We start from the raw sequence: 24,066 nt of genomic DNA, 5'->3' as shown, positions 1-24,066 counted from the left end.
AAAAGTGAAAAGATTTCCTTAAAAAAAGGGGAAAATTTGACTTTGTGCCCCAACCCAGGGATCATGATGGCCGTGAGGTTCTGCTTTGGAATTAAATGCTGAGCACTGCCAGATGCCAGACATAGGGAAGAGGCTGAGTTTTGTCGGCAAATGGGATCTGCAAGTTAATTGGTGTTTTCTGCAGGCTTCTGGCTGTGAAATGAAATTGGAAGCCCTTTAGCCACATGGATAATACGGGACCTGAATACAAATGTCACATGTCACATCAGGGCCCACTGTGAAACAATAGTGTTCCCACTCGAACACTGCGCCATTACAGATCATTTAAATATGGGGATTACATTTAAACTAAAAGCCCCATTTGCCTTTTACTGCAATTTAAATGTCCTCTTAGCAAAAGCTAAGTGACAAATTAAATGAAAAAAGTGCCCACATTTTTAAAGCTGTAATGCAAAACAACCTTTTATTGCTTCTCATGTGCCACGAATGAATCATTATACTTGTCAACCCTAAACCAAGCCATAATTGGAGCAACTACTGTTATCAAAGCGGGGCTGCTCTTGTGACAGCTTAATAAAGCTGAAACTGTTAAATTAAATCCCAGATGCTTAATCTGATGAAAGCAGTCAAGTAGAAGAATCTAAGACAAGTATCTACTGCTTGGTGGAGTGATGGAGCCCAACAGCTTGTCAACATGTAGATTACAGGATCAGATACTTTTTTTTTTTTGTGAACTACCATTATATGCTCTTGCTTGCCTTCGTGGTGAAGAAACTTCACATAATTTGCATGTTTCAAAACAAACATTTCTAGTAGATTTCCTCCATTTTGATATTTAAGAACTGTTTAAGGGGGAGGAGAACTGGGTTTTTTTTTAAGTCAAGGATTAGTTTCTTGTGGAACAAAAATATGAGGGCTGTGTCATGGGGAAGAAGGTGTGTCCAAAGAGCTCTTCCAAGTCAGGGCAGTGGATAAAATTGGTGAATGTGTTCTGGGTTTGCATCATGCTGATCCTGGTCTCTGATGGTCCTCTTACTTTATAACATTGAGGACAACTTAAAAGGTATCCTGTGCTTCCAGCTGGGTAGTCTCCTCATTTTAATGCATAAACTTCTCCTGTCTATCTCAACCACTTGTTGATATCTAAAGTTTTAAATGTAGGAACCTCTCAGGATATTACCATGAGCTTCATTCATGGGATAAAGCTTTCCTGGGTGACATCCTTAAAATCCTTTCTGTTACACATACTAAATGGGTTGTTGTCATGAAAGGTATTTCCTGAGCAGAATAATGTGTCTTTGCCATAGTAATTCTAGTAGCCTTAGTAGTTTTTCACTAGCACTTTGCCGTGTTGTGGGCCACTCTTTAAATATTGAAACAGCCCGATTGTCTACTTTGAGTTCACATTTGCTGATAATTTGGCCACTTTCTGGATTAGAATGATACATTTTTGTGTTAAAATTTAAAACCAAAATATCATTTTACAAGGTTACGTCATGTAGAGAGATAGTACAGTATTTCCTAAAGAATCATGCCTAAATTTTTGTTAGTAACACTTTGCTCCTCATCTAAAACTTAATTCTAAATGTTGAATTTAGGCAAGGAATCATTGTAGATTAATTATGAGAGATTTAATTACCATTTTGCCATGAGCAAACTAATGACTGAGTGTTAAATAATGCTTTTTTTGATTTGGAAACCACTCTGAATTTTTCGGATAAAAGTTTATATTCATCTCTAGGAAATAGCAAGTTAGAATACAGATGGAGAATAGCTTCATTTAGTTAAGGTTAAAAAAAAAAATCTATCTCAGGCATTCCTTCCCTTTGCAATTAGAGAGACAAACTTATATGAATGGGACATGCCAGCTGTTCTAAACATACTATCTCTGCTTAGTACTTAAGTGGAGGGGAAAAAAGGACAAAGGCAGCTAGGGTTGTTGCAAATACGCCCCTAGACAAATTCCTTCCTGATGCCAGATTTGATGACTCCTTCAGGGCTGCCATGAAAAAGAATCACTAAAGTTAAGCATTCATTACACTTTTTTGTGCTCTAATACCATTTTTCTGGAGCTGCATAGTTCATGCAATCCTTTTTAGGATCAGCTATGCAGAAACATTCACTTTTCCCTGTATTTTATGGTACTTCAAAAGTGGTACAGCAAAGCTCTACATCTCAAATTCGAGTGCCAAGCTTATATCCATATTTTCATGATTTCTCTGAGTATCCCAAGTTCTAATTGCATCATGTTCTGCCTTAAAGCTAAGGAGAGTACCAGTGCCCTGCACCTGTAGAAAACAAAGTTAACTTCAAATTTCGAAGTTTAGATTGATCAGTTGCACAGCGTACATTTCTGGCTTTGAAGCGAAAGCTGTAGGAAGACCTATGTTTTAAAGGAGGTGGGATGCATGGTGCTTTGCACCATTTCCTTTGATCTTTCATTGTGGGACTTCTAGGTAGAGTGGTATCTTAGGTATATTTTTGTCTTCAACTGTATCATATCCAGTAGGCTGTCTTTGCTTAATTGATAATCTTTCTCTTACTTTTGTTTTGTTTACTCTTAGCTGCTGTAGTGTGGTTGCCATACAGTTACAAAACACGTGTGCCTTCAGTTCATGCACTTAAGGTGACATCTGCTCTTTCACAGAATAAGCTATTAATGTATGTCAGTATGTTTGAATGACTTGTGCTATTGGAGGCACTAAATTAACAGTACTTCTGAGTTAGCATCACAGGACGGTTTCTGCTGCTCTAAGACCTGAGTTATGGATGACAACTTAAAGAAATACTGTCATGGCCCTGGAATGTGTTGGTTGTTGCTGTCACCTTCATTTTTGGTGAATGAAGCCAGTTCTGCGAAGATGGGTTCTGTCCATCTTCTCTGAGGATGATTTCCTTCCTCCTTCATTATTGGCATGTGATATAATGGTATTTGAAATGAGGGTATATGAGGCCAGAGTATGACAGTAAGTGGGAGCTATTTTCAAAGTGGGTATTCTTTCCTGTAGCATTTATCAGATTTGAGAAATAATGGTGAAAGTAATTAACTTTTGTCTATAAGTAGCTTGAGGGGCTTATTTTTAATGCTATACAGAAAGTTTGGGTTTCCATTTAGTTCAGTTGGATGGAAAGTGCTTTTATAACAGGAGCCAAATTTCTTGAAGTACCCACATTAAAACAGTTTTTGAAGTTTTTATTCCTAAGCTGTTGAACTGATTTACTTACAAATATCTTTAAAAAATTGTTCTGTATTGGAGCTGGTACAAAACTCATTGCGGCTCTAACTGTGGAATTGTGACTGCTAAGGTTAAGGGCAGAGTTTTACTATGAGCCCTAGCTGGTACTTAGCATTATTTTTTTCCTTCCTCTCACTTTTTATTTTTAATACTTCAGTAACATTAATCTGCCACTTAATTTTCCAATACCACTTCTACTAAATACCAGAGCTAGAGAGAAGTAATAGATTTATGGAGAGGAATTACTGAATCTTCACTGATTTCTCTGAGCTTTAGTGTAGTCCAGCAATCTAGCCTTGTGATATTTTCCAGTTTTCTGTCTTGAATGGATACTGGAAAAATAACTGAAAAATTGGAAAGTAATTTAAAGTGAGGGGTGCAAGAATCTCAGTCTGCTTGGGTCTGTCAAAGCAAGGCAAAGGAAATCCTTCATAATTTAAGATACCTGCATAAACTGAAAAATGGATGGGGAAGACACTTCTGCCAAGCAAACAAAAGGTAGCTGAAAATTGTAATTGGAGCTGGACACATTTAATTAGAAAAATAGAAATAAGCGTAGAATTTTGAGTTATGGTAGCCAGGCAGTAGATGAGCTAACCCGGAGCTGTGCTAGATTTTTGTATTAGAAATCTTAATTGAAGTATGCTGTTTTTGTAAAAACTTAACAATCACGTTTGGACTGGAAGATGAAACTCAGGAAATGTTAGAGTAGGAAGGAATTCAGGCTAGACAATCAGAATGTGTTCTTCTGGCCAGTTATAGTAGGTTATTTACATTCTGTGAGTATAGTTGTGGCAATCATACTTTTTTCTGAACTTTGCACTATGCAAGGGAGTGTCTGGTCTTGCTCCACTTCTTTAAAAAAAAGAGGTATTTTCATCCCTTTCTTTTATGAATATTTTGTTTTGTTTGATGAATTTATCAAACTTTCCAATTTTGCATCTTCCTAAAAAAATCAACTTTGAGAGGAACTCATTCATCTCAATGATCAGTTTCAACAGAGGTAAGTTAGGGTATTTATACTTAGCAGTCACATTAACTTTTCTTCTGAAAATTGTCAAAGTCTCTGAAAATAGACTGTTGACTGCTGAGTGAGTGTATTACCAGTTAAAATATTTGATAAAATATCTGATTACTATTTTGGGCAGGAGCACACTTTGTGTTCACCACCTAGCTGTAAATACTGGCAACTACTTAAAATTGTGAAGAATCATATTAAGATACTCATAAAGGAGTATTTTTGTACTATTTGTGCTTTTACGTTTAATTGATTGTTTTTGAACAAATGAATGAATAGTTTTGTGAATATTAGGGAAGTTGATCAGTGAGTTAGGTTATAGGGTACTATAGGTGCATAGAGGGGCATCTAATGGACATGAGACAGATCCAAAGTGCTTCCTTAGGGAGATTGTAGTCTGAGGCTATGATACTGCAAACTGACCTTTCAAGCAAATTTCTGTTCCTATATGAAATCCTTTGGTCAAACGGCAGTGTCTGCAAAAATGCAGCAGTTTTTAAAACAAACTCAAAAGGCATAACCTAGAGCAACGGGCTCATGCAAAATGACAGAAGTGCTTGGTTAGATTCTTTTTCTATTGTGCTAAAAGTTGAAAACGTAGGAAGATGAGAGCAGGAGTTTTTTGTTACTTGACACAGAGATCAGAGCACGTAGTTGATGATAGCTTCGAATAGAATCTCAATATGTAAATACCGGTTTCCTTTCAGCTGAATACACGTGTGCCTTTAACCCTTGGAGCAGCACTATGCAGCAAGAGAGAAAGGGAAGCTTGAGGAATTAGACTTTTTTTCTTTTGTCCCTGAGTTATACCTCCACTCCCTCTAATGCACATTCGGAGTTTAGTGTGGAGAAGGGCAATGATTCCCTCTTGCCATCAGTGCTGCAGGTAATCTATTGCATTAATCAGCCAGCTAGTGTGAAATGCATGGGGAGTGATTATACTATCATACACAATACAATCAGCATGAAGCACTTGTCAAGACCAATACATCAAAGTTTAATTCAGTAATAGAATGAATTAGAGCAAAATGAAACATTCTGTTCTCCAAGAAACACAGCACCCATAGAAAGCCTTTTTTTCTGAAGGCTGCACAGAGAAACCAGAATGCATTAAGGAATTGTTTTTATGAATAAAATTGCAACTTGGATCCAACTGAATGCTAAGAGTACTTTTCCTTGGGGTTCTTATCGAGGAGAGAACAGCACTGGAGTGCTTTGCCTATCTTCACTATTCCATAAAAGCAACTGTTTAATTGGAGCATTCTCCAATGGGACTTCTGATTATGCTTTGTTCTAATGGAGATCTCCGTGCCTGGAGGAGGGAGGTGGCTTTGCTAGTCATTCTGAAGGCACTTGTCCTTCTCCTTGAGAAGCAATAAATACCATACACTACCTTCTTTGAGGTTTCCAAGTGGCTGTCCCAGTGAAAGTGTGTATGTGTTTAAAAACCAGATGTAAACCACTTTAAAATCCTTTGCTGACACTTCTACTTTAAAGGGGGCATAGGTTCTGTCTCCTAGTATTGTTTTTATTCTGGCACTTCCAATGCTGGAAAATGATGCTATTGTAATAGAATTGATTAGGCTCAAATGGGGCACAGTGGCAAGTGTGCAGCAAGTGCTGAAGCTGATTTGTCTGTTGCACAAAGGGAATGATCTTGCTTACCTGGCTCCATTTTCTTTGAAATGATCAAATGCTACTAACCTGGTAGCTTATGGGCTTTTATTTTTTAAGAAAGAGATGTGCATTAATGGGAAAGGCAAAGAAATGTCACGGTAGATGTGCATCTGTTTCTTGCGTATTTAAATTCTGCAAATGAATGGATTGATCTTAATATTAAATTTAAAATTCCAAAGCAAAAGCCAAGTCTCAGCCATTGATTACATAGGTATTGTAAATGAGGAAATGCTAACCCAAGCTTAGCTACACAGCAGCCCTGACAAGGTAGCATAATATTTCTGGGAAAAGCAGATTTCTTGGAAAGATTGTAATCAAACAGTCAAACAGAACTGGATCTTCAATCACGGTCAGTGTCCTAGCCCCCCACTAAAACTGTTTCCATCACCACCTTCCCATTTACTGGGGCAAGAGTAAAATACAATGGGATTTATGAAAACTGAGAAATGCTTAATCTCTCGGGGAGTGTGTATACATTCCTTGCATTTCCTTTGGCTTCATGAATACATGCATACATAGGATGTATAATTACTACAACATCTACTTTTACAGTGACTGAATACTTCTTAATGTTTTTCAATTTGCATATTTAAATCCTAATCAGTATAAAGGCATGCTGTCCCTTTCTCCCCCATGAATTCCCAGGTATGGATATCTACTGAGAAACAGAAAAGTAGTGGTGTTCCCCTGTATGTACAAGGAAGGCATGCATTATGTGAAGCAGTAATGTAACCTTTTTTTTTTTTTGTGGTGTGAGGCACACTAAAGATGAATGACAGCTATCATTTTCAAAAGGAGGTCTGTCTGAACCAAAGGTCTGTTTTGGCGAAGCTGGCTTCTTGCAGGTCAAGAGGATTAGTGTTGGACCAAAATAAACAATTCCTCACTGCAATGTGACAGTTCTAATATTCATTCCCTTGTGAAATTAATATCAAATTGCAGTCACAGCATGTCTTATTTTCCAATTTTCTTCTGGGGGGAAAATTTTTGTATATTGGGTTGTGATCATTTTGCCACTGTGCTCTGAGGAATTTTCTATTGGAAGGGCGTAGGTCACAGTCAAGGGATCCAAATCAGAACTTTACTTTTGGTTTAGTAGCATGTAGTTTAGGGGGGAAGATGTGTCAGCCTGCTGAGAACCAATATGAAAAGATAGCTGGTGCCTGTGGAAAGGGAGACAGGAAGAAGAGAGAGCGCTGTGTTAGAAAAACAGACTATGTAAACACAAATACATTCTCTGTTTTGTGTTTTGTTGTTTTTTTTTTCATTTAATGAGACATTTGTTCATATTGCAGGTGGCATTGGTGACATCATTAAATCTAGTCAAACAGATAAACTTGAGAATGCCAGGAATGTATTTTGGGAAACTTCTTTTGAGTATAGACTGTTGCCAATAGCAGTTTCCAGGCTGAAGTCACTGGAAATGGTTTTAGATACCTTCCCCACAAATTACAAGTAGCTGCCCTTCATTTTTCCATAAGCCTTGTCTGTAGTAAGGGGGTAAGTGTGATCAGCAGTTTCCCCGTATGGGAGCCATTAGGCAGAAAATAGCGAATCTCCTGTTTGAGGCCAGTGTAAGCCTTCAGGGTGGTAGTGACATTTAAGGGCCATCTTAGGGGGTCTTCCCTGCTGCTTCTGAGCAGCATCAGAGTGATATAGAAAGAATATCCTCCAGGCTCCTTCCAGTTGGCATGTGGTAAAAATCTGGGCACAAGTGAACGTTTTCCTCAGACTTTTCAGTGCTAGGAGCAGGACAGGAACCGGTGAATTGAAAGAGCCAGAATGGAGCAGATGTCAGGGGAGAGGGAGGGCGCTTAGGGAGCAGGAGGAAGAAGAAATATGAATACAGGCAAACACATACGCTGCGGGGGGGAAGAAAGAAAAAAAAAATCACACACAAAAAATCCCAACCAAAAAAAACCTAGAAACGCAAATAGGCTGAAGAGTGTGGGGTCATTGGCATTATGCATCCTTCTCCCAGATGGTAGTCTTTGTAGCACTACAGGAGCTGAGCCTGAGGCTCTTTCTGTTCCCTTCTCTTCTCCTGGGGGAGTTTTGTCTCGCACTCCGCTTCCTGCAGGGAATCGGGCAGCCGTGAAAGCTGGGCGAGATCTCAGATGTGCATGCAGCTCGCCCTGAAGTCATTGGGAGCAGGGTGCTGTTGGGCTCTGTTGAAATCTTAAGTGGTTTGTGTGTGGTTTATTAAAATACACTTGTCCTTGTGCTTCATTTGCATAAAAATAGCCTGGGTTTCTGAGACAATCCCTGCTAACAATGTAGTTATGCTTGACATAGTTTCGCTCTTTAAACCAAAGAAGTTTTTAAAGGATTTTGGTACTTTGGGGTCTCTTCCCACTCCTGCCTCTTAGATGTACCGCACACATAGCGGAGCTTCTCAGGAAGGCGAGTGAATTCCTTTGCCTCTAGTGGTGTTTCTGAGATGTGGAAAAAGAAAAGGCCACTCATTTTGTAGGGGCATGGTGTAATCAGTAGTGTGTGTTCCACCTTGCTGGATGATTGAAATACTTACCGAATGCGGTTAAGGTATTCCACATTGCTTTTGCTTCAGTCTGAAAACACTGGGAATCTGGTTACAGAGTATTAAATGGGGTTTTTTTGTTAGATGCTGAAAGGTACAGTGTCTCCTTAGTCCCCTCAAGTGATACTTGATTTTGAAAGTAATTAAGCAAGCCCAAGTTAACTATTCTCCAAGGTTTTCCAATATGCCCCATCTTCTGTTTTGTTTTGCAGATTGCAAGAAATACAGTTGTTCTGTCTTGGGCAGTGCTGAATGCATTGATGCTTAATGATAAGAACCAGTTGTAATTTGACTGGAGAGTGAAGCATATCAACGAGTGTGTCTAAAGAAAGACACATGATTTGATTTTAAAAGACATTTTTAAAAATAGTGTTGCCTTATTCACTCCCATGGCAAGTTTCAGACACTTTAAAAAAAAAAAAAAATCCAACCAAATAAACAAAACAAAAAACAAACAAACAAAAAAACAAACAAAAACAAACAAACAAACAAAACCCTCAAACAAACAAAAAACCACAAAACACCCCCTGCCCCCAAAACCCCACTTGCTGTACTGTATCAAACTACTGTGCAGTAATAATCTGTAGTAGTGTAGTGTCTCTTTGGTATTCTGCACTGTACCATATCATATTTTGTTGTAACTTTCAGATTTCTTTGATATTACTTCCTCATTCCATGTTGGTCTGAATAGCAAGGGACTTGCAGCCTTAAGGATTAAGCTGTGTTTCCACTGGCTTCTGTGCTGTGGCATACAGACATGCCAAGTTACTTTAAGAATGAATGTAATGTGATGGCCTGTGCTTTGGGTATCCATTTTGCATTCCTAGTTAGCAAAAGAATACTTGAATGTGAGAATTTTATTATCCTAGAAGAACCTGCATTTTTTTATTCTTTTTTTTTTCAATCTGTCATAAAGATTGCACAGTTCAAGAGATTTGGGGTATATGCTTATAGTGTATAAGGCACGTTCTTAATGAGCAATTGAACTGTTGCTAAACAGTACTTTCAGATGTCTCCATGCTTCTATCAAAGTTCACGCTGATGAAGAGACAGCTGATTTAGAGAAAAATCTTTCCATTTGAAAATTGTTGCTAGAGACCCTGATGTATTTGTGCCTGCCCTGCTATATAGTCTCAGGGAGCAGGTTCCAAAGTGATGGTATATGTGAAATGTCAGCGCAAATTAGCTTTCCCTTCAAGCTCTGTAAACAGAAAATGTAAAACAAATTTTCTAGTGTAACCAAATTACTGAAGTAATTGCAGTAAAAATATCTTATTCCTATTAGACTGCACAAAACCAGTGTTTACTGGATCTCTGAGACCCAGATGTGTTTGGGAATGAGTGATACGATCAGCAGTACTTCTGCTGGGTTCTGAGTGTGGATGTATATGTTTACAAAATACATGTCTTACTAATGCACTTCTTTTGGTTCCTGTAATGTGAAGCTGGAAGATACATAGTTCTTGTTTGTAGAAAACAACATTTACTTCTGGTACAAAAATTAGAAGAAAAACTTGGGTAATCTCCTGCTGTAACTTTATGTGAATTCTTGTTTGCTTTTGATTGATGTTCCTGTTTGATGAGCCATACATTGTGAACTTTGGATTTTCTAATGCAAAAGACTTCGTAATGCCCTTTAATTGAGAAGGTTGGCTTGGTACTGTCTTTCAACTGCTTCAGATGGTCCACGCCAGCTCCAAGATCCTGCATCAGGAATTCAGTCTGCCTGGTGTTAGGCATAGCTGGGAAGCAAGCAGTGTAGCCTTTGAGGGGAGAAAAAGTGTTACATTATAGAAGTTTGCAATTAGTCATTGGCTGCTGCATTTTTAATAGAAAACATAATTTAGCAATTTTTTTAAAATCAGGTGCTCTGTGGATGTGTATAGTCTTAAATCCCCACTGCAAGTTGGAGCAGAAGGCCAGTTGGCTAAAACAGCTGAAAAAATGGAACAGTGTGGATGTTTGTCCCTGGGAAGATGGAAACCATGGAAACGAGCTGCCCAATTTAACCAATGCTTTGCCTCAGGGTGCAAATGCTAACCAAGGTGAGCCTAAACATATGCACTGACTGCAACATATAATATAACCTCTATCTTATATACTCTAGCCTTGCAGAATTCAGCACTCTTTCCTGGGACAAGTAACTTTCTTGTTGAGAATTGACCAGCCAAAATTATTTTCACTAATAATATCCTTGCAGAAAGGATAAATAGGTGGGTTTTTTAGTGCTGGGGCTGCAATGTTTTCAAAGCAAGTATTTGTGTTTAGTTAGGTCTTCTAACTTTTCACTCGGTGCTTCTAAATACATGTTGCATGAAAACTGGATGTCCTTGAAGTATATCGTGTAAAAGCCTGTTGTTTCTTTGCTTGACTATAATCTTGATTCCTTCTGGTGTTGGGGTTTTTATTTTGTTTGCAGTTACAAAACCTTTGATACCTATTTAAAGAGAGATCTGTTGCAATTGCATTAAACTTGAATGTGTGAGAAACTAAAGCGGCTATCTGTGGGATGTGTTCTGTACGTGCAGTCTGCATTGCCAGGTGTGTGGGGAGTGCAGAGGCAACACTGCCGTCTTGGAAGAGGTGTCTCTTCTTACTCGATATCGTGCTTTCTAATCTAAAATGTGATTGTCAAATCTGACAGAAGCCTTGTCCAGTCCCCTTCAAGCAAAGATGGCTACTTTGCTAATAACTGGGGAAGATGCAGGATATTTACCTGGGGAAAAAACCCTCATAATCCTCAAAACCCTCAGTATTTTGATACGTATTTCATATAATTATGATAAAGTTAAAATTAAGTGCATGGGAGGTGGCAGATTTGGACTTAGATGGGTTTTTCCTTGTTTCTTTTTCTTGGAAGATTACGTCTGAAGGAAATAGACTTGGTTCATTTTTAAATCTCACAGCTAGCTGGGGACAGAAGTTCATTCAGCATATAACTCCCTACAGAGGTGTTTTGCTTTCTGTATATTGTGATGTTCAGCCCAACCTGGGCAGGCTAGTGGTAACTCTGACATGGCATCTCAATGTGCATAGACATAGTGCCATGTCGACAGAGCGATTTTGCCGTAGAAAGATGTCCAGTAAGGATTATGTCAGTCCCATGGCCTCAGTACCTCACTTTCGTTACAGTATTTGTGTGTGTTTATGACAAAAAAGATTATACAAGTGCTCAAAGTTAATGTCGCTTCTCAAAGAGAACATATCTTCCATGCGATGTTTATCTGTCCCTCATCCTGGCAGCTCTGGGTCTGAGGAGGGGAGAAGCTGGGGTGCTTGCGTAGCTGTGTGCCATATACTTTCCAGTTTGTTTTTAGGGGAGTTCTATACGTGCTGTTGAATGTCCTTCATCTCTAGCTGTTCCCTCTGCAAAGACCTGTTTAGCATCAGCCATGGTGGTTTGTAGATCTCTCTCTGAAAGCAAAGTGAATGGCCCACACTTCGTCTGAGCTATTGGGTAATAATAGGATGTGAAATGTCGTCTGCGGGCTCTTCGGTGCGGAGGGGGGCAAGGCAGGCTGCTGTTGGTTGGGGCTTGGTGAATAGGCAGAAGACAAGAATAGTGTGAATGACTGATTCACATATGAATGAGTAAAAGCTGATGCAGCTTTCTGAACTTGTGAAAATGACAGATTCATCGAACAGGCCACATCGGACGGTGTTCACTCGAGCCATTGAGGCATGCGATCTGCACTGGCAGGACAGCCACTTACAGCACATTATCAGCAGTGACCTATACACCAACTACTGTTACCATGACGACACTGAAAACTCGCTCTTTGACTCTCACGGGTGGCCCCTCTGGCATGGTAAGTGGCTAAACCGGAAAGACGTTTCCATGACTTGCTGCTTTGTTCATTTTCTATGGCATTATTTTGGGGGGGATGGTGGGGAGATGAATGAAAAGCCTGGCAAAAAGAACAGAGGCTCCCTTGAAAATGGTGGCTCAGAAGTAGTCCTTTAAGTCTCTCTTGCATACTTTTAAAAACAAAAACAAACAAAAAAAACCAAACAAAAAAGCTCTTTTGAGTAACCTAGCAAAACAGGCCATTGCAGACACGGAAGCGTTGCTATTCCTCAATTATTTTCTCCGTTTTAGAACATGTTCCTACAGCCTGTGCGAGGGTGGATGCGTTACGATCTCATGGATACCCGCGAGAAGCACTGAGGCTAGCAATAGCTATTGTTAATACACTAAGAAGGCAGCAGCAGAAACAGCTGGATATGTTCCGGGCTCAGAAGAAAGGTAAATGTGGGGAAGAGAGAACGGCAAAGGATATGCTGAGGTGGTAGTAGCACCGGACTGGAACTTTGCATGAGAAAAATGGTTTTGAAGCTAAAGCAAATGATCATAGCGGTAATGTCACGTTCTGGATGCCAGAGGTTTTCTGTAAGCTGGGTTTTGAGCTGTGCAGGGCAAGGGCTCTGTTCTGCCTTCTGCAACATGTCTGGCGTGATGGGGCCTTTATCCCAATCGGGGTTTTTGGTTACACAGTGGAAATATTCACCCTGTGTAATTTACAGGCTTTTAAAGAGAGCTTTGCTTTTGACATGTCAGCTGTTTAATTTTTTTCTCTGCTATATCATTTAGCTGAACTATGTGTTTCTGAGGTGTAAGCCTGAAGTTGACATTGAGGGCAACAACGAGGCAAAGTCTACACTACAGAAATGCATCAAATTTGGCAGTTTGTTCCAAAAGAGTCTCTTATAATACTAAAATTTTAGTGTTTCTGAATAGAGGTGGATTCCTTTTTTTTTTTGTTTTTGAAACGCTGTTTTTTATAAAATGTTCTGTGGTGTTCCTCTGATGAGCACTACCCCTGTTTTTTTTGAAGGAATGCTCTCCTTCATATACAATTTCTATGCCACGTGATCCTTGCTACCCAAAATAATCCTGTACTGAACTTCGTTAGTTTGAAGAGGCAAAGGAAGAAGGGGATGGCTTTGTGTTTAAAGAATGCACGTGGAAAAACTGGAATTACTTTCTCAGCTGCCACAAGAATCCCTTAATTCAAATTTTATTTTAGATCTTCGTTGCTATTCTTAATTATATGTATCCTCATGCATTGTAGGCAAAAATACCAGTCTGAAGTCATGTCATATGTGTAAATTTTTCAAGTGTGTGTGCAGAAATGAGCCTTTAGAAGACAAGGTAGACACCTGACTGAAAAAAAATCAGCGGGCAGTTCCTATGTGCCTCCGTTTTTTTTTTCCATGGTCCCGAAGGAAGAAAGTTTTTTTTAGCGCTATTGGGGATCCTAGATTTGAACAAAACTTAAAAGCACTTTGTAGTATTACTTAGGAGAATATGCTAAGTCTTTTTATCATGTAATGTATCTTTCCATAAAAAACGTTCCCTTAAAAGCTTTGCAGCTTTTCTAGCCTTTCAGGCTGGGGGGGATAAGAAGGGAGGGCCTGTGTCAGTGTGTGAATGTACCACTGGCAGGTGTGAAGGCTCTGCTGCAAGTGTGCTGGTCGTAGTACTGCTCCTTTTCATTCCCAGTTGCTAATGCAGTATCTAGATGTTCAATACTTCTGTTAAGGTCCTTTCCCTGTGAGCAGTTTCTATAGCTGTCAAATAATATTATGCTATTATAAATAAAAAATGGAGTGTATGAAATGCAATCCATCCTACCCCGAAACAAAGAAGTTTGTTGTTTCTATATTGTCGCTCACTGCTTTTTAATTTTTTTCCTCTTACGTGTGGAATTTTTAAAAAACACTCTTTTAATATTAGTAATATTTTTAAAATGTGCTGGTCTTCTCTATAAGCAGATGAATCCTGCAGCTACGGCCCAGCTTTAGGTTTTAGTTCAACAAACACCACATGCTTCTACTTAGCTTCTATTCATGTGACTGATCTGACGTCCGTGGAACCACTTGCATGTTTTAAAGTTAAATGTCTGTATGACTGGAGGACTGATGCCTTTGTCTGCCATGACATGAGTGAAGCTCGTAAGTGGGCACAGTAGAATAAACAGAATGTAAATGAGTCAGTAAGAAGTCACTGTGATTAATCCTTTTTGGTAATATTACTTGTTTCTGCCTGTCGTCTTTAGTACATGCCATTTGTTAGCAAGACAATGATTTACTTGTTTTTCGTATCAGTGGATTCTTTAAAAAACCTCCACCCTCCTGACAGTGTGGCTGTGTTTCATTTTGTAGCCCCACACATTTAAATAGGCAAGAAGCAGGATTTAAAAACTCTGATAGTACATATGGTTACGCAGAAAGATGGCACTTTGTGAACAAGAGAGAACGGAGGCAGATACAAGGTAGTGTGTAACAGGCAGAGAAACAGACCATCCATAATGCCTTGTAGACAGTTTTTAAATGGTCACCCATAATGCATCTGATCTCTCACAGTTCAGACGTGTGTATGTGTCTAGGAGGAAAAAAGTTGGGAGTTGGAGTCAGAGGGGAGCTGTTGCCATAAGACTCCTAGTAAAAAAAGGGATCTGGGGAATCTCTAATGTCTGTTACCACAACCACACTTCCTTCAATTCACTGTGCTAAACAATTTTTTCATGTTCTAACTGAATGATGGGTGAGGGCTACAAAAAGTATCCGTGAAGGTATTTGACTGAAATTGTAGAATGACAAAAAAGGCACTTGATCCACTTAAAGGACAATTTTTTTCTTCTATACCTCATCTAAACATTTTATTCTTTTTTTTGTAAAGCAGCTGTCATCCTGAGTTTATTACTTCAATAAATATTTAGATGCAGGATAAGCTTATATTTTATTTATGAAATTAAAACAAGTTTTAGAATGTTTTCATTTGTTTCAGTGCCATCAGATTAACTTAAAAGGTAAAGATGGTACTGTTGTCTTTTTGAGTGAGGAAACTATTGTGAATATTTTACCAAAAAACATCTTTGCTGTAATTTTTCAGCAGACATTTTCAGAAGAGTTACTGGTATCGAGTAAGAGATTTCAAAAGACACTGCAGTTGAAATGTTTGACCCATAATACACTTTGCTACTGCTCAAAATGTTTGGCCTCCGTTCTTTTTCTTTTTTTCCTCTTTTAATATATTCAAAGGGTAATGAATCTTTCACCCTGAAAGATACTATTTTCTCCTAAGCAGAAGCTGCTGGAAATACTTTGAATTCTGTACTGAGAGCATTTTAATCAGTTTTACTTTTATAATTGTCTTGAGGGGCTAACATGCACTCTCTTTCCCTCCCTCCTCCCTCCATTTTTTCTGTCACAGAACTCCACAGAGGAGTAACCTCAATAACGAATCTTGAAGGTTGGGTGGGACACCCTTTGGACCCCATTGGCACCCTCTTTAGTAGCCTGATGGAAGCCTGCAGGGTGGATGATGAGAGCTTCCATGGATTCTCAGACTTCACGGGTAAGGCCAAGCAAAAGGAGCAATCTTCTGTACGTCTTCATTTACTGGAGGCATTTTTCTATCTTGCCTTTCTGAATCAGTTTCAAAGTCAGTGGTTTTATAGTATAAGAACTCACATTTGCATTCTTAAGAAAACACACGGGAGAGAAAATGTTTAAAGTAAAATATGAAAGCACTTAAAAAACTACCAGTTACTCATTCTTGAAGACAATTCCATATTTCACACTTGAAATAAAACCAGATAAGACTTTATAGCAGCAGGTCTCTTCCACATACATTGCTCTGTCCTCTTTCTGAGAAATTGCAGGAAGTCACAGGATCACAGAATTGCTGAGGTTGGAAGGCACCTCTGGAGATCATCTAGTCCACCTGTTCTGCTCAGAGCAGGGTCACCTGGAGCAGGTTGTCCATGACTGTGTCCAGTTGGGTTTTGAATAACTCCAAGAATGAACACTGTACAGCCTCTCTGGGCAACCTCTTGCAGTGTTCAACCACCCTCACAGTAAAAAAATGTTTTCTTATGCTCAGATGGAATTTCCTGTATTTCAGTTTGTGCCCGTTGCCTCTTGTCCTGTCACAGGCTACCACTGAGAAGAGTCTGTCACTGTCTTCTTTACATTCTCTCATCAGATATTTATACATTTATACTGAGCCTTCTCTTTTCCAGGCTAAATAATCCCATCTGTCTCACTCTCATTATATGAGGGATGCTGCAGTCCTTTAGTCATCTTTGTGGCTCCGCACTGGATCTGCTCCAGTGTGTCCCATGTGCTGGGCAGCCCACAACTGGATGCGGCACGCCAGGTGTGAGCTCACCAGTGCTGAGCAGAGGGAGAGGATCACTTCCCTCAAACTGCTGGCACCACTCCTCCTAATCCAGCCCAGGATGTTACTGGACTTCTTAGCTACAAGTGTACATAATATTTCAAATTGATGACAAAACACTTAAAATTGATAACATACATGTCTATAAACTATATGAATTGGAAAGTAGTGTTGCAGTATGGATACATGATTTAGGATAGCATGTGTACACCCATTTTAATTTCAGTATTTGCTTCCCAGGAGCTTAACTGATTAATTCCTTTTTCTCAGTCTCTTTCCACCTTTGCGGTAGCTTCTTATCACCTGTGTGGACAGAAACTGGATTCATCCCTCTAGCTGCAGCTCTTTTATATGCACATCCGCAATCTTCTTGGGGCTTTGCCTCAAAACTCCTTTTATTCAATTACATTTTCTTCAATAAATTTCTAATTCCGTATTCACCAATTCTGCAAGAACTTCTAATTAAAAGAAATCAGATTCTTTGCAATTATAAAAAAACCAAAACAACCCCATGAAATAAAATCAGTGTGTGTTGAAAAGTAACATCCTCCTACACATACGCAAGCTACCAAATGCATTTGGCCTTCCCATTTGCTGCAGTTGTCCATCTCCTTACAGCTGTCCATTATAACTTTTTATTCCCAAATTAGACTGTGCAATGCTACAGGTTGGAATAGCATTTTGTCATACAGTGTGTCAGTGAAGTGCCAAATGAATTGATAGTACTCTTTTAAAGCTTGGTCTGGCTTGATCTGTGTGGAATTTACATGTAATTTTACTAAAAGTAGGACTTCTAGTGTTAATAATACACATTTTTATCATAAACACAACGGTAACAAAAAACGCTGAAAAGAGTGATAGCAAACAGAGGATGCTTTAAAGTTGTGGAGCTCCCAGGCCTATTGTATTTGCACAATCCTCATAGCTTCAACGGAAATCTATGCAGGTGTATAAGCACCTTTTCCTTCCTCTTATACATCAGGGCTTTAAGGAGATACAGAAATGGGTGGGGAAAAAAGTGGAAATGGATCTTCCAGTTTTGGCCTCATTAATACAAAGCTGGAGAAACTGCCTTTCTCTAAATCATGCAGTTTAAAAATGAAAACTTTTGTTTTTAATGGAGTGGGTTATTTAAAACCTAATTATTTTGTTTATCTCTGCCATGTGGAATCGGATGGGATATTTTAGATTGGATCATTGGATTTTGAGATTGTGCTAGTAATTTAAATAATTTTTAAAAATTAATACTAACAGAGGAAGCATTTGTATATGTGGCATTATAGGCGGATTATGGATTAGAATGATTTGCTGATGTGTTTTCCTTTGTGTCACCCCTTACAGAGAACATGGGGCAATGCAAAGCTCTGGAGTACCAGCACCTGCCTGCACACAAGTTCTTAGAAGAAGGGGAATCTTATTTAACGCTGGCTGTGGAAGTAGCATTGATAGGGTTGGGACAGCAGCGAATAATGCCAGATGGCTTGTATGCACAAGAGAAGGTTTGTCGAAATGAGGAGCAGCTCATTTCTAAGCTCCAGGAAATTGAATTGGATGATACTCTGGTGAAGATTTTTCGAAAACAAGCAGTCTTCCTATTAGAAGGTAGCTCAATATAGATGCTAACTGCTTCTTTAAACTGTCTTCACTTACACAAGCACACAGAACTAGTATTCCTTTGGAAACTGCCTTACCTACTTCAGATTGTTTTTTGATGTCGAACTCCAGCAAAATTTTGTTTCCAATCTCTTATGAAAATCAAACATACTTCAGATATCATGTGAATATAGAGATAAGGCATCTATTGACCTATAAGCCTTTTGTTTTAATTTTGATTATATTTTGTTCTTTAGACTTGTTGCTTGTCATAGTCTCAGCATCCTGATTTTACAGCCCAGGCTCACAGTTAAATAATACAGACATCAGTTATCATCAACAGTTCTCAGGCAGCAAAATTCTAAGTGCTCCTTGTATCCTGAAAAAAGGACTGGCAGCTTTGAAATGTATGAAGACTTTTACCTCTGTTCCCAAGTGAAGAGCTCGGAAAATTCACTTAGAATTGCTGGGACAGAAATCTAACATTTTATTTGTAGCAATTAGGAAAATGACTTGCCTCTGAAGTTTGTATCATACATGAAAATTGAAATATGTGGTCAAATATTGAGGCTTAAGGCCTGGTCTTGTGAATAAATTTTGACCAAGACAAGCAATTTGTGTTTGGAAATTAGCCCGTGTGCTGCAATAAAATCTGTGTAACAAAGTGCACACATTTGCCTTAACTTTTAAAAAGGCTTAACATGTAGCACATAAGCCTCATGTTCAGAGAGTAGTCTCATGGATTCTGAGGTTGTCTTTCTGGATTCTGGGTTTTTTTAAATGGAAGAAAAAACTTCAGAGGAACCAATTAGCCAAAGGCATGGTCCGAGTTTTGAGTGCTTGCTCAAGGGATGGTAGGGAGTGTGGTGCTACTCTAGGTAGGTTGTGGAGATTGTTACACAGCAGTCAGGTTTTGCTTTCTTTCTGTAAAACATTTGTCTTTTAAAACTTCCTCTTTAATGGAAGAGGTGCAGTATGTTGTTTAGGGTTCTCAGCTTTGAGTCACTATTTTTGCCCAGATCCTTAAAGACTTTGGTACCTACTGATGGTGACATTTGAAACTGCAGAGAAGTTGCACCATGGGGAGAGTTTCCATTATGGTGTGGCTGTACTGCTGCTTTATGGCCTTTGGACAAGAACAGCTGCTCGCTGGATCCAGCTATTAACCACCATATAGGGATCCTACGGGTTATAAAATCAATTTGCTGCATCTATTTACTGGAAGGGTGCTTTATGAGAAAAAGGCAGGATTTCTTTAAAGTGTTCTCTGATAATTCTAGTTTACTACTTTGATCACTGAAATTCTTTTAATGTTTTCTTAGAGTAGTAAACAAGTGATCGTAGCAGGAAATCTGCTAATATAACTACAAAACTGCTGTGGTGAGCAGGGTGCAACAATGATCTTGCATTACTGTGTGCTGAGAAATCTGCAATAGCTTCAGTTTACTCCAGGTTAGGCAGAAACTGCCAGCTCACATGGAGGAAAAACTGTGCAGTGATTTAAGATGCTAATCATATCAATTGTGGTTTTATAGTTGAAGTCCTGTAGAGATAATAAAGAAAGCTTAGTCCAATATTAAGCTGATTTCTATGCTATTAATGCAGATTAATGCATGCTGTATGCAGCTACCATTTGAGTGCGTGGGAAAGTGGAACGTAAGACTGTTTTGCAAGAACTGTTCTAACTTTTTGCTTGACTGCTAAGTTAATGGCAGAATATATTTTCATATAAATGCTTTGTCATGTATTCTTTGTGTCCTAACTGAGTTTCTGACTGGACCACCAACGGGCAAACATAGATGAAATGGCTTCTTTCATTGAAGCAATGCCAGCTACTTTTGCATGGCTTTCAACTTCATTTTAAATAATCATGAGACACTGTCACCTACTAAATCTTCACTGATGTTTCCTTTGTAATCAGCTCCAGTCTTCAGAAATGCCCACCTATGGAGCCCAGAATTTTTTCATGCCTCGTGATTTTTATCTTTGCATGTTGAGCTAAGGCACCAGTCAGAAAAACATAGCTGAAACAGCTTGGCTGTTTCTCCTCATCCGCTCTCCTCGTCTGCTTCAGTGTAGAGTCGGTCGTGTTAGTTTGAACCACTGCTGGAAGCAGTTTAAATGACATACGTGACTCTGTAGCAAAGAAGTGTGCTCACACAGTCATTCATCCATCCATTCAAGTGTGGTGGGTTGGAGTCTAGTAGAAGAAGTAGTAGTAACTTCTATGACTGCTGGCTGCTATCTGTGCAATAATAGTCCAATAAAGCTCAATGTAAGATTCTTATTCTGTATCTTGCATCATTTAATGCCTGCACTTCTAGTCGCTGAAGTCAAAAACTGTTTGACACGTTTTCCTATTAACAGGAGTAACAGTCTTAAGGTTGCAGAAAAAATGTAAAAATGGGATTCATATGCACCATGAACATTCAGAACGCAGCAAGGAAATAGTTGCATTTAACTTTGTTGTTGATGTCATCGTCGATCCTGACGCAGCTGTTATGAAGTTGAAATACTACACTGGCTGCACTGAGTGTGAGCAAAATCCATTGCCCCAACAATGGGGATAGTTTTTACACAACAAATACAATTTTTAAGATCATGTGGCTATAATGGACTAACAAAACCAGCTTTGGTGCAAGATCTGACCTAGCCTTCTCTGGAGACCAAGTCCCAGACCAAAGGGTTATTTAAATGCCTAATGTCAGGTGAGACATTAATAGGCATCAGGTGCTGCTGTGGTGATTGGTCATGTAACTTCAATTAGATACGCATTTTTCCTCTGTAACCACTCTTTTTTGTCTTGGAGGATTTGTGATAAAGCAGTCACACACCGACAGGGTGCGTAGGGATTCATGTGCACAATGTAACTATATGGAGGCGAAGCTAGGATTATCACTTTCTACTTTTGCATACCATAGGCTTGCTGAATGGGCCCTGGAGCACTGGAACCATTCTGTCATTTGTGTGTGCACTGGTAGTGTGCTTAGTGCTATACAATTTGCAGTCTGTCTTGTTGTCTCAAAGAATATATGATACTTAATATACTTGTAATACATTGTATATATGTGTAATATATTTCACAGAAAATATCGATATAATTTCACCTTTTGTACAGCAAACTCTGTCTCTGAGTATCAATTCTAACTGAAGGTACAGTGAATGTTTTTAAAGGTCCAGAAGTTGGGTTTTAGCAGTATGTAAAGACTGATATTCTCTTTCTTTACTGCAGCTGGACCATATAGTGGTTTAGGCGAAGTCATCCATCGAGAGAGCGTTCCAATGCACACATTTGCCAAGTATCTCTTCACCTCTCTCCTACCTCATGATGCTGAATTGGCATACAAAACTGCACTGAGAGCCATGCGGTATGTATTCACGAGTCTTCTAGAAAGAGCACAAGTAGCGGTTGGAAAAAGGACAAAAAGCTTGGTAATCAAGACCTAGACTTTTTTCCTAAAAAAAGTATTCTTCCCTTTAAGGAGAAATTATTTTGGTCATCTGTAAAAGCAATTCATGTCTGTAGTAACTACAGCATAATCATTTATAAATGTACAATTAGTGTTTATCTAGAACTGTAAAAAAACATTATCTGTTACAAATCCTTCTAGAATCCCACTCTTGGGGCACACGATTTTATGTTAAACAATGACAGCTTTAGCATGTGCATTCTCTCATCCATGTGGGGGGGTGTGTGTGATGGCATTGGCAAGGAAATGAGGAAAGAGGCATCTCACCAGCAGTCTCAGGATCATCTGCTGCTTAGCCTGTTCGGTAGGACAATTTGTTCCACTGGCCTTCTTTATGAATTAACTCTCAATGATAGATTTAAAACCATATGGTGTGATCTGAGCCAGTACTTTTTTCTTGTGCTTCATAGTGAAGCAGTCTTGCCCACTTCTGGGTGAATGTTGGGATTTAAATGGAATACGTCGTATGACAACAAAATGTCTGACTTGCATCCCATTTGTTTTCAGTAATGAGGAAGATGATGTTTCTCAGGAAGTGTTCAGTATGTGCTGGCTTTATCTAAAGGCAGGCCAGATTGGTAGTGGTGCCTAAGAAGAGCTTTCTGAAGGAAGTTTCAAGGGCCCTAGTGATCAATGATAAAACTGTTGTCCACATGCAATGCAGGGAAGAAACTGGACCCATCTGGATTGTCTGGTTGCTGTCAAGAACCTTGTAGTTGATGGTTGACAAAGAATAGCTACAACTGAATACTAAGAACAGTCAAGTCCCAGATTTGAAAAAAAAAGAAGTGTTGGGTTTTCTTAGTCATTATTATCAAGAATGATTGCACAGTGAATGAAGGACACACTAGCCACAATAAGTAGTGTTTAGCTGCATCAGACAGGTTGTGTCTTAGTGGTTTGGAGGTGTGTATTCTGGAGCTAGTTTCTCCAAAAAGCTAAACGGGGGGAAAATAATTCTGTGTTCAAAGGACTAAACGAGAGGGCATGCAGAAGAACAAAACATAGCTACTCTCAGGTCAGGCCAAAAGTCTGCTTAGCCTGGGTTTTTTGCCTCCAAGAGTGTCTGGTAATGGATGTTGAGGAAAGAGTTTAAGAAATATGAAAAGTGACCTTGCATACTTGCTGTTTGATTAGCGTTTTAGGAAGTAGATTGAGAAGACAAAAGTGCATTACTGATGAACTATTGAGAACATTCAAACGTATGATCAGAAAACTGTTTGGGCCATCTAAGAACACCCTTCTTTTATCGCAACTTACGTGCATCAATAATCCTGGCCATATCAGATCAGCAAGATAGTACAAAATGTGGTGGGTGGGTTTTTTGGTTGGTTGGTTTTTCGGGGCGGGGTGGGGGGGCAGCGGGTTATTGTTGTTGTTTTGTTTGTTTGGTTGGTTTTTTCTTTTTTAGAAAAAAAGGTCAATTTTATAAAGTAGATTTGTGTCCTTGTATTTATTTTCAGTTACTACCTTAAAGTGTTTCTCAGAGATGGTTTGTGTGGAGTTTTCTTCCTTAAACTAAACTACTAAAACCATGCTGAAAGGCTGGAATAGACATCCATCAGCAGCTTTGCACAGTGAACTGAAATGCTTCAGTGAACGTGACAGCAGCATGCCATTCCTTTTGAACAAGGACTTGGGCTTTCCCCAGAAACCAGTCATAACTGAAAACTTCTTTTCTGGAAGTTTCCTTTCTCAACTGGAAAAACAAGCAAGACACTGAAAGATCCAAATGATGAAATCTCCAGTTAGTCATGGGTAGCTCTAGCCATCTTTTGGTATGAAGCTGTCATTTCAGCCAAAGAAGTTACTTTTCAAACAGACCAGTGTAAGAAAGAGTTGTCTGTTCATTTCCATCTGGTAAAATCACAGGAGACATCAGCATAATCGGGGCTGTTCTTCATGGCGCTTTTGTCATCACTTTATAAGGCAGATGAGAGTTCAGGCCTAGACAATAATCAGTCTTTCTGTATTTTGATATTTGGTGCTCTTCAGAAATGTGGACTGCTGTCTTGAACTGTGGTGATGGCAGATTTAGACACTTTCTATTCCATGTCTGTCTGCATTCCTCAGCACTTCGCAAATTGTCCAGAAGAAGGTTGGCTACTCTTTCCATTCGTACCAAAGCGATAGTTCAGTGTATAAAGGACTCCCAATACAAACCAAATGAAAAAGTAACTTAATACTGCCTTGGGGGGGGAAGAAGAAAACAGATATGAAGATTGAATGTCTGTCTGATGGTTCTGAGGTTGAATGGATCAGAAGAGGAAAATCTGAGCATCTTTTCTTCCATCGCAGGGAAGAAATGGCTGTAGCAAGGACAAAAATCTCATGTGGAAATTAGTTAA

At 39.1% G+C, this 24,066-nt stretch overlaps 1 protein-coding gene across 8 annotated transcripts in view; it reads left to right on the top strand.

Annotated features, from left to right (window-relative positions):
- Positions 1–24,066, top strand: part of ZSWIM6 (zinc finger SWIM-type containing 6) — a 121,196-nt gene that overhangs the window by 78,445 nt on the left and 18,685 nt on the right. For 5 of the 8 annotated variants that reach the window (XR_012671063.1, XM_075138160.1, XM_075138159.1 and 2 more), the window contains exons 5-10: positions 10,336–10,515; positions 12,103–12,279; positions 12,570–12,716; positions 15,687–15,830; positions 17,997–18,257; positions 21,481–21,616. Coding sequence is in view for 7 of the 8 variants with exons in the window: in XM_075138160.1 (XP_074994261.1) it covers positions 10,336–10,515; positions 12,103–12,279; positions 12,570–12,716; positions 15,687–15,830; positions 17,997–18,257; positions 21,481–21,616 (1,045 nt within the window). In the remaining variant the exon portion in view is untranslated. The remainder of the gene's footprint in view (positions 1–10,335; positions 10,516–12,102; positions 12,280–12,569; positions 12,717–15,686; positions 15,831–17,996; positions 18,258–21,480; positions 21,617–24,066) is intronic. The other 3 variants (XM_075138162.1, XM_075138161.1, XM_075138163.1) reach the window with 3 other exon arrangements.

This window comes from Calonectris borealis, chromosome Z, assembly GCF_964195595.1.
Source record: "Calonectris borealis chromosome Z, bCalBor7.hap1.2, whole genome shotgun sequence".
Taxonomy (NCBI): Eukaryota; Metazoa; Chordata; class Aves; order Procellariiformes; family Procellariidae; genus Calonectris; species Calonectris borealis.
Note: the sequence above shows the minus strand (reverse complement) of the source record. Positions and strands in the feature narration are given on the sequence as shown.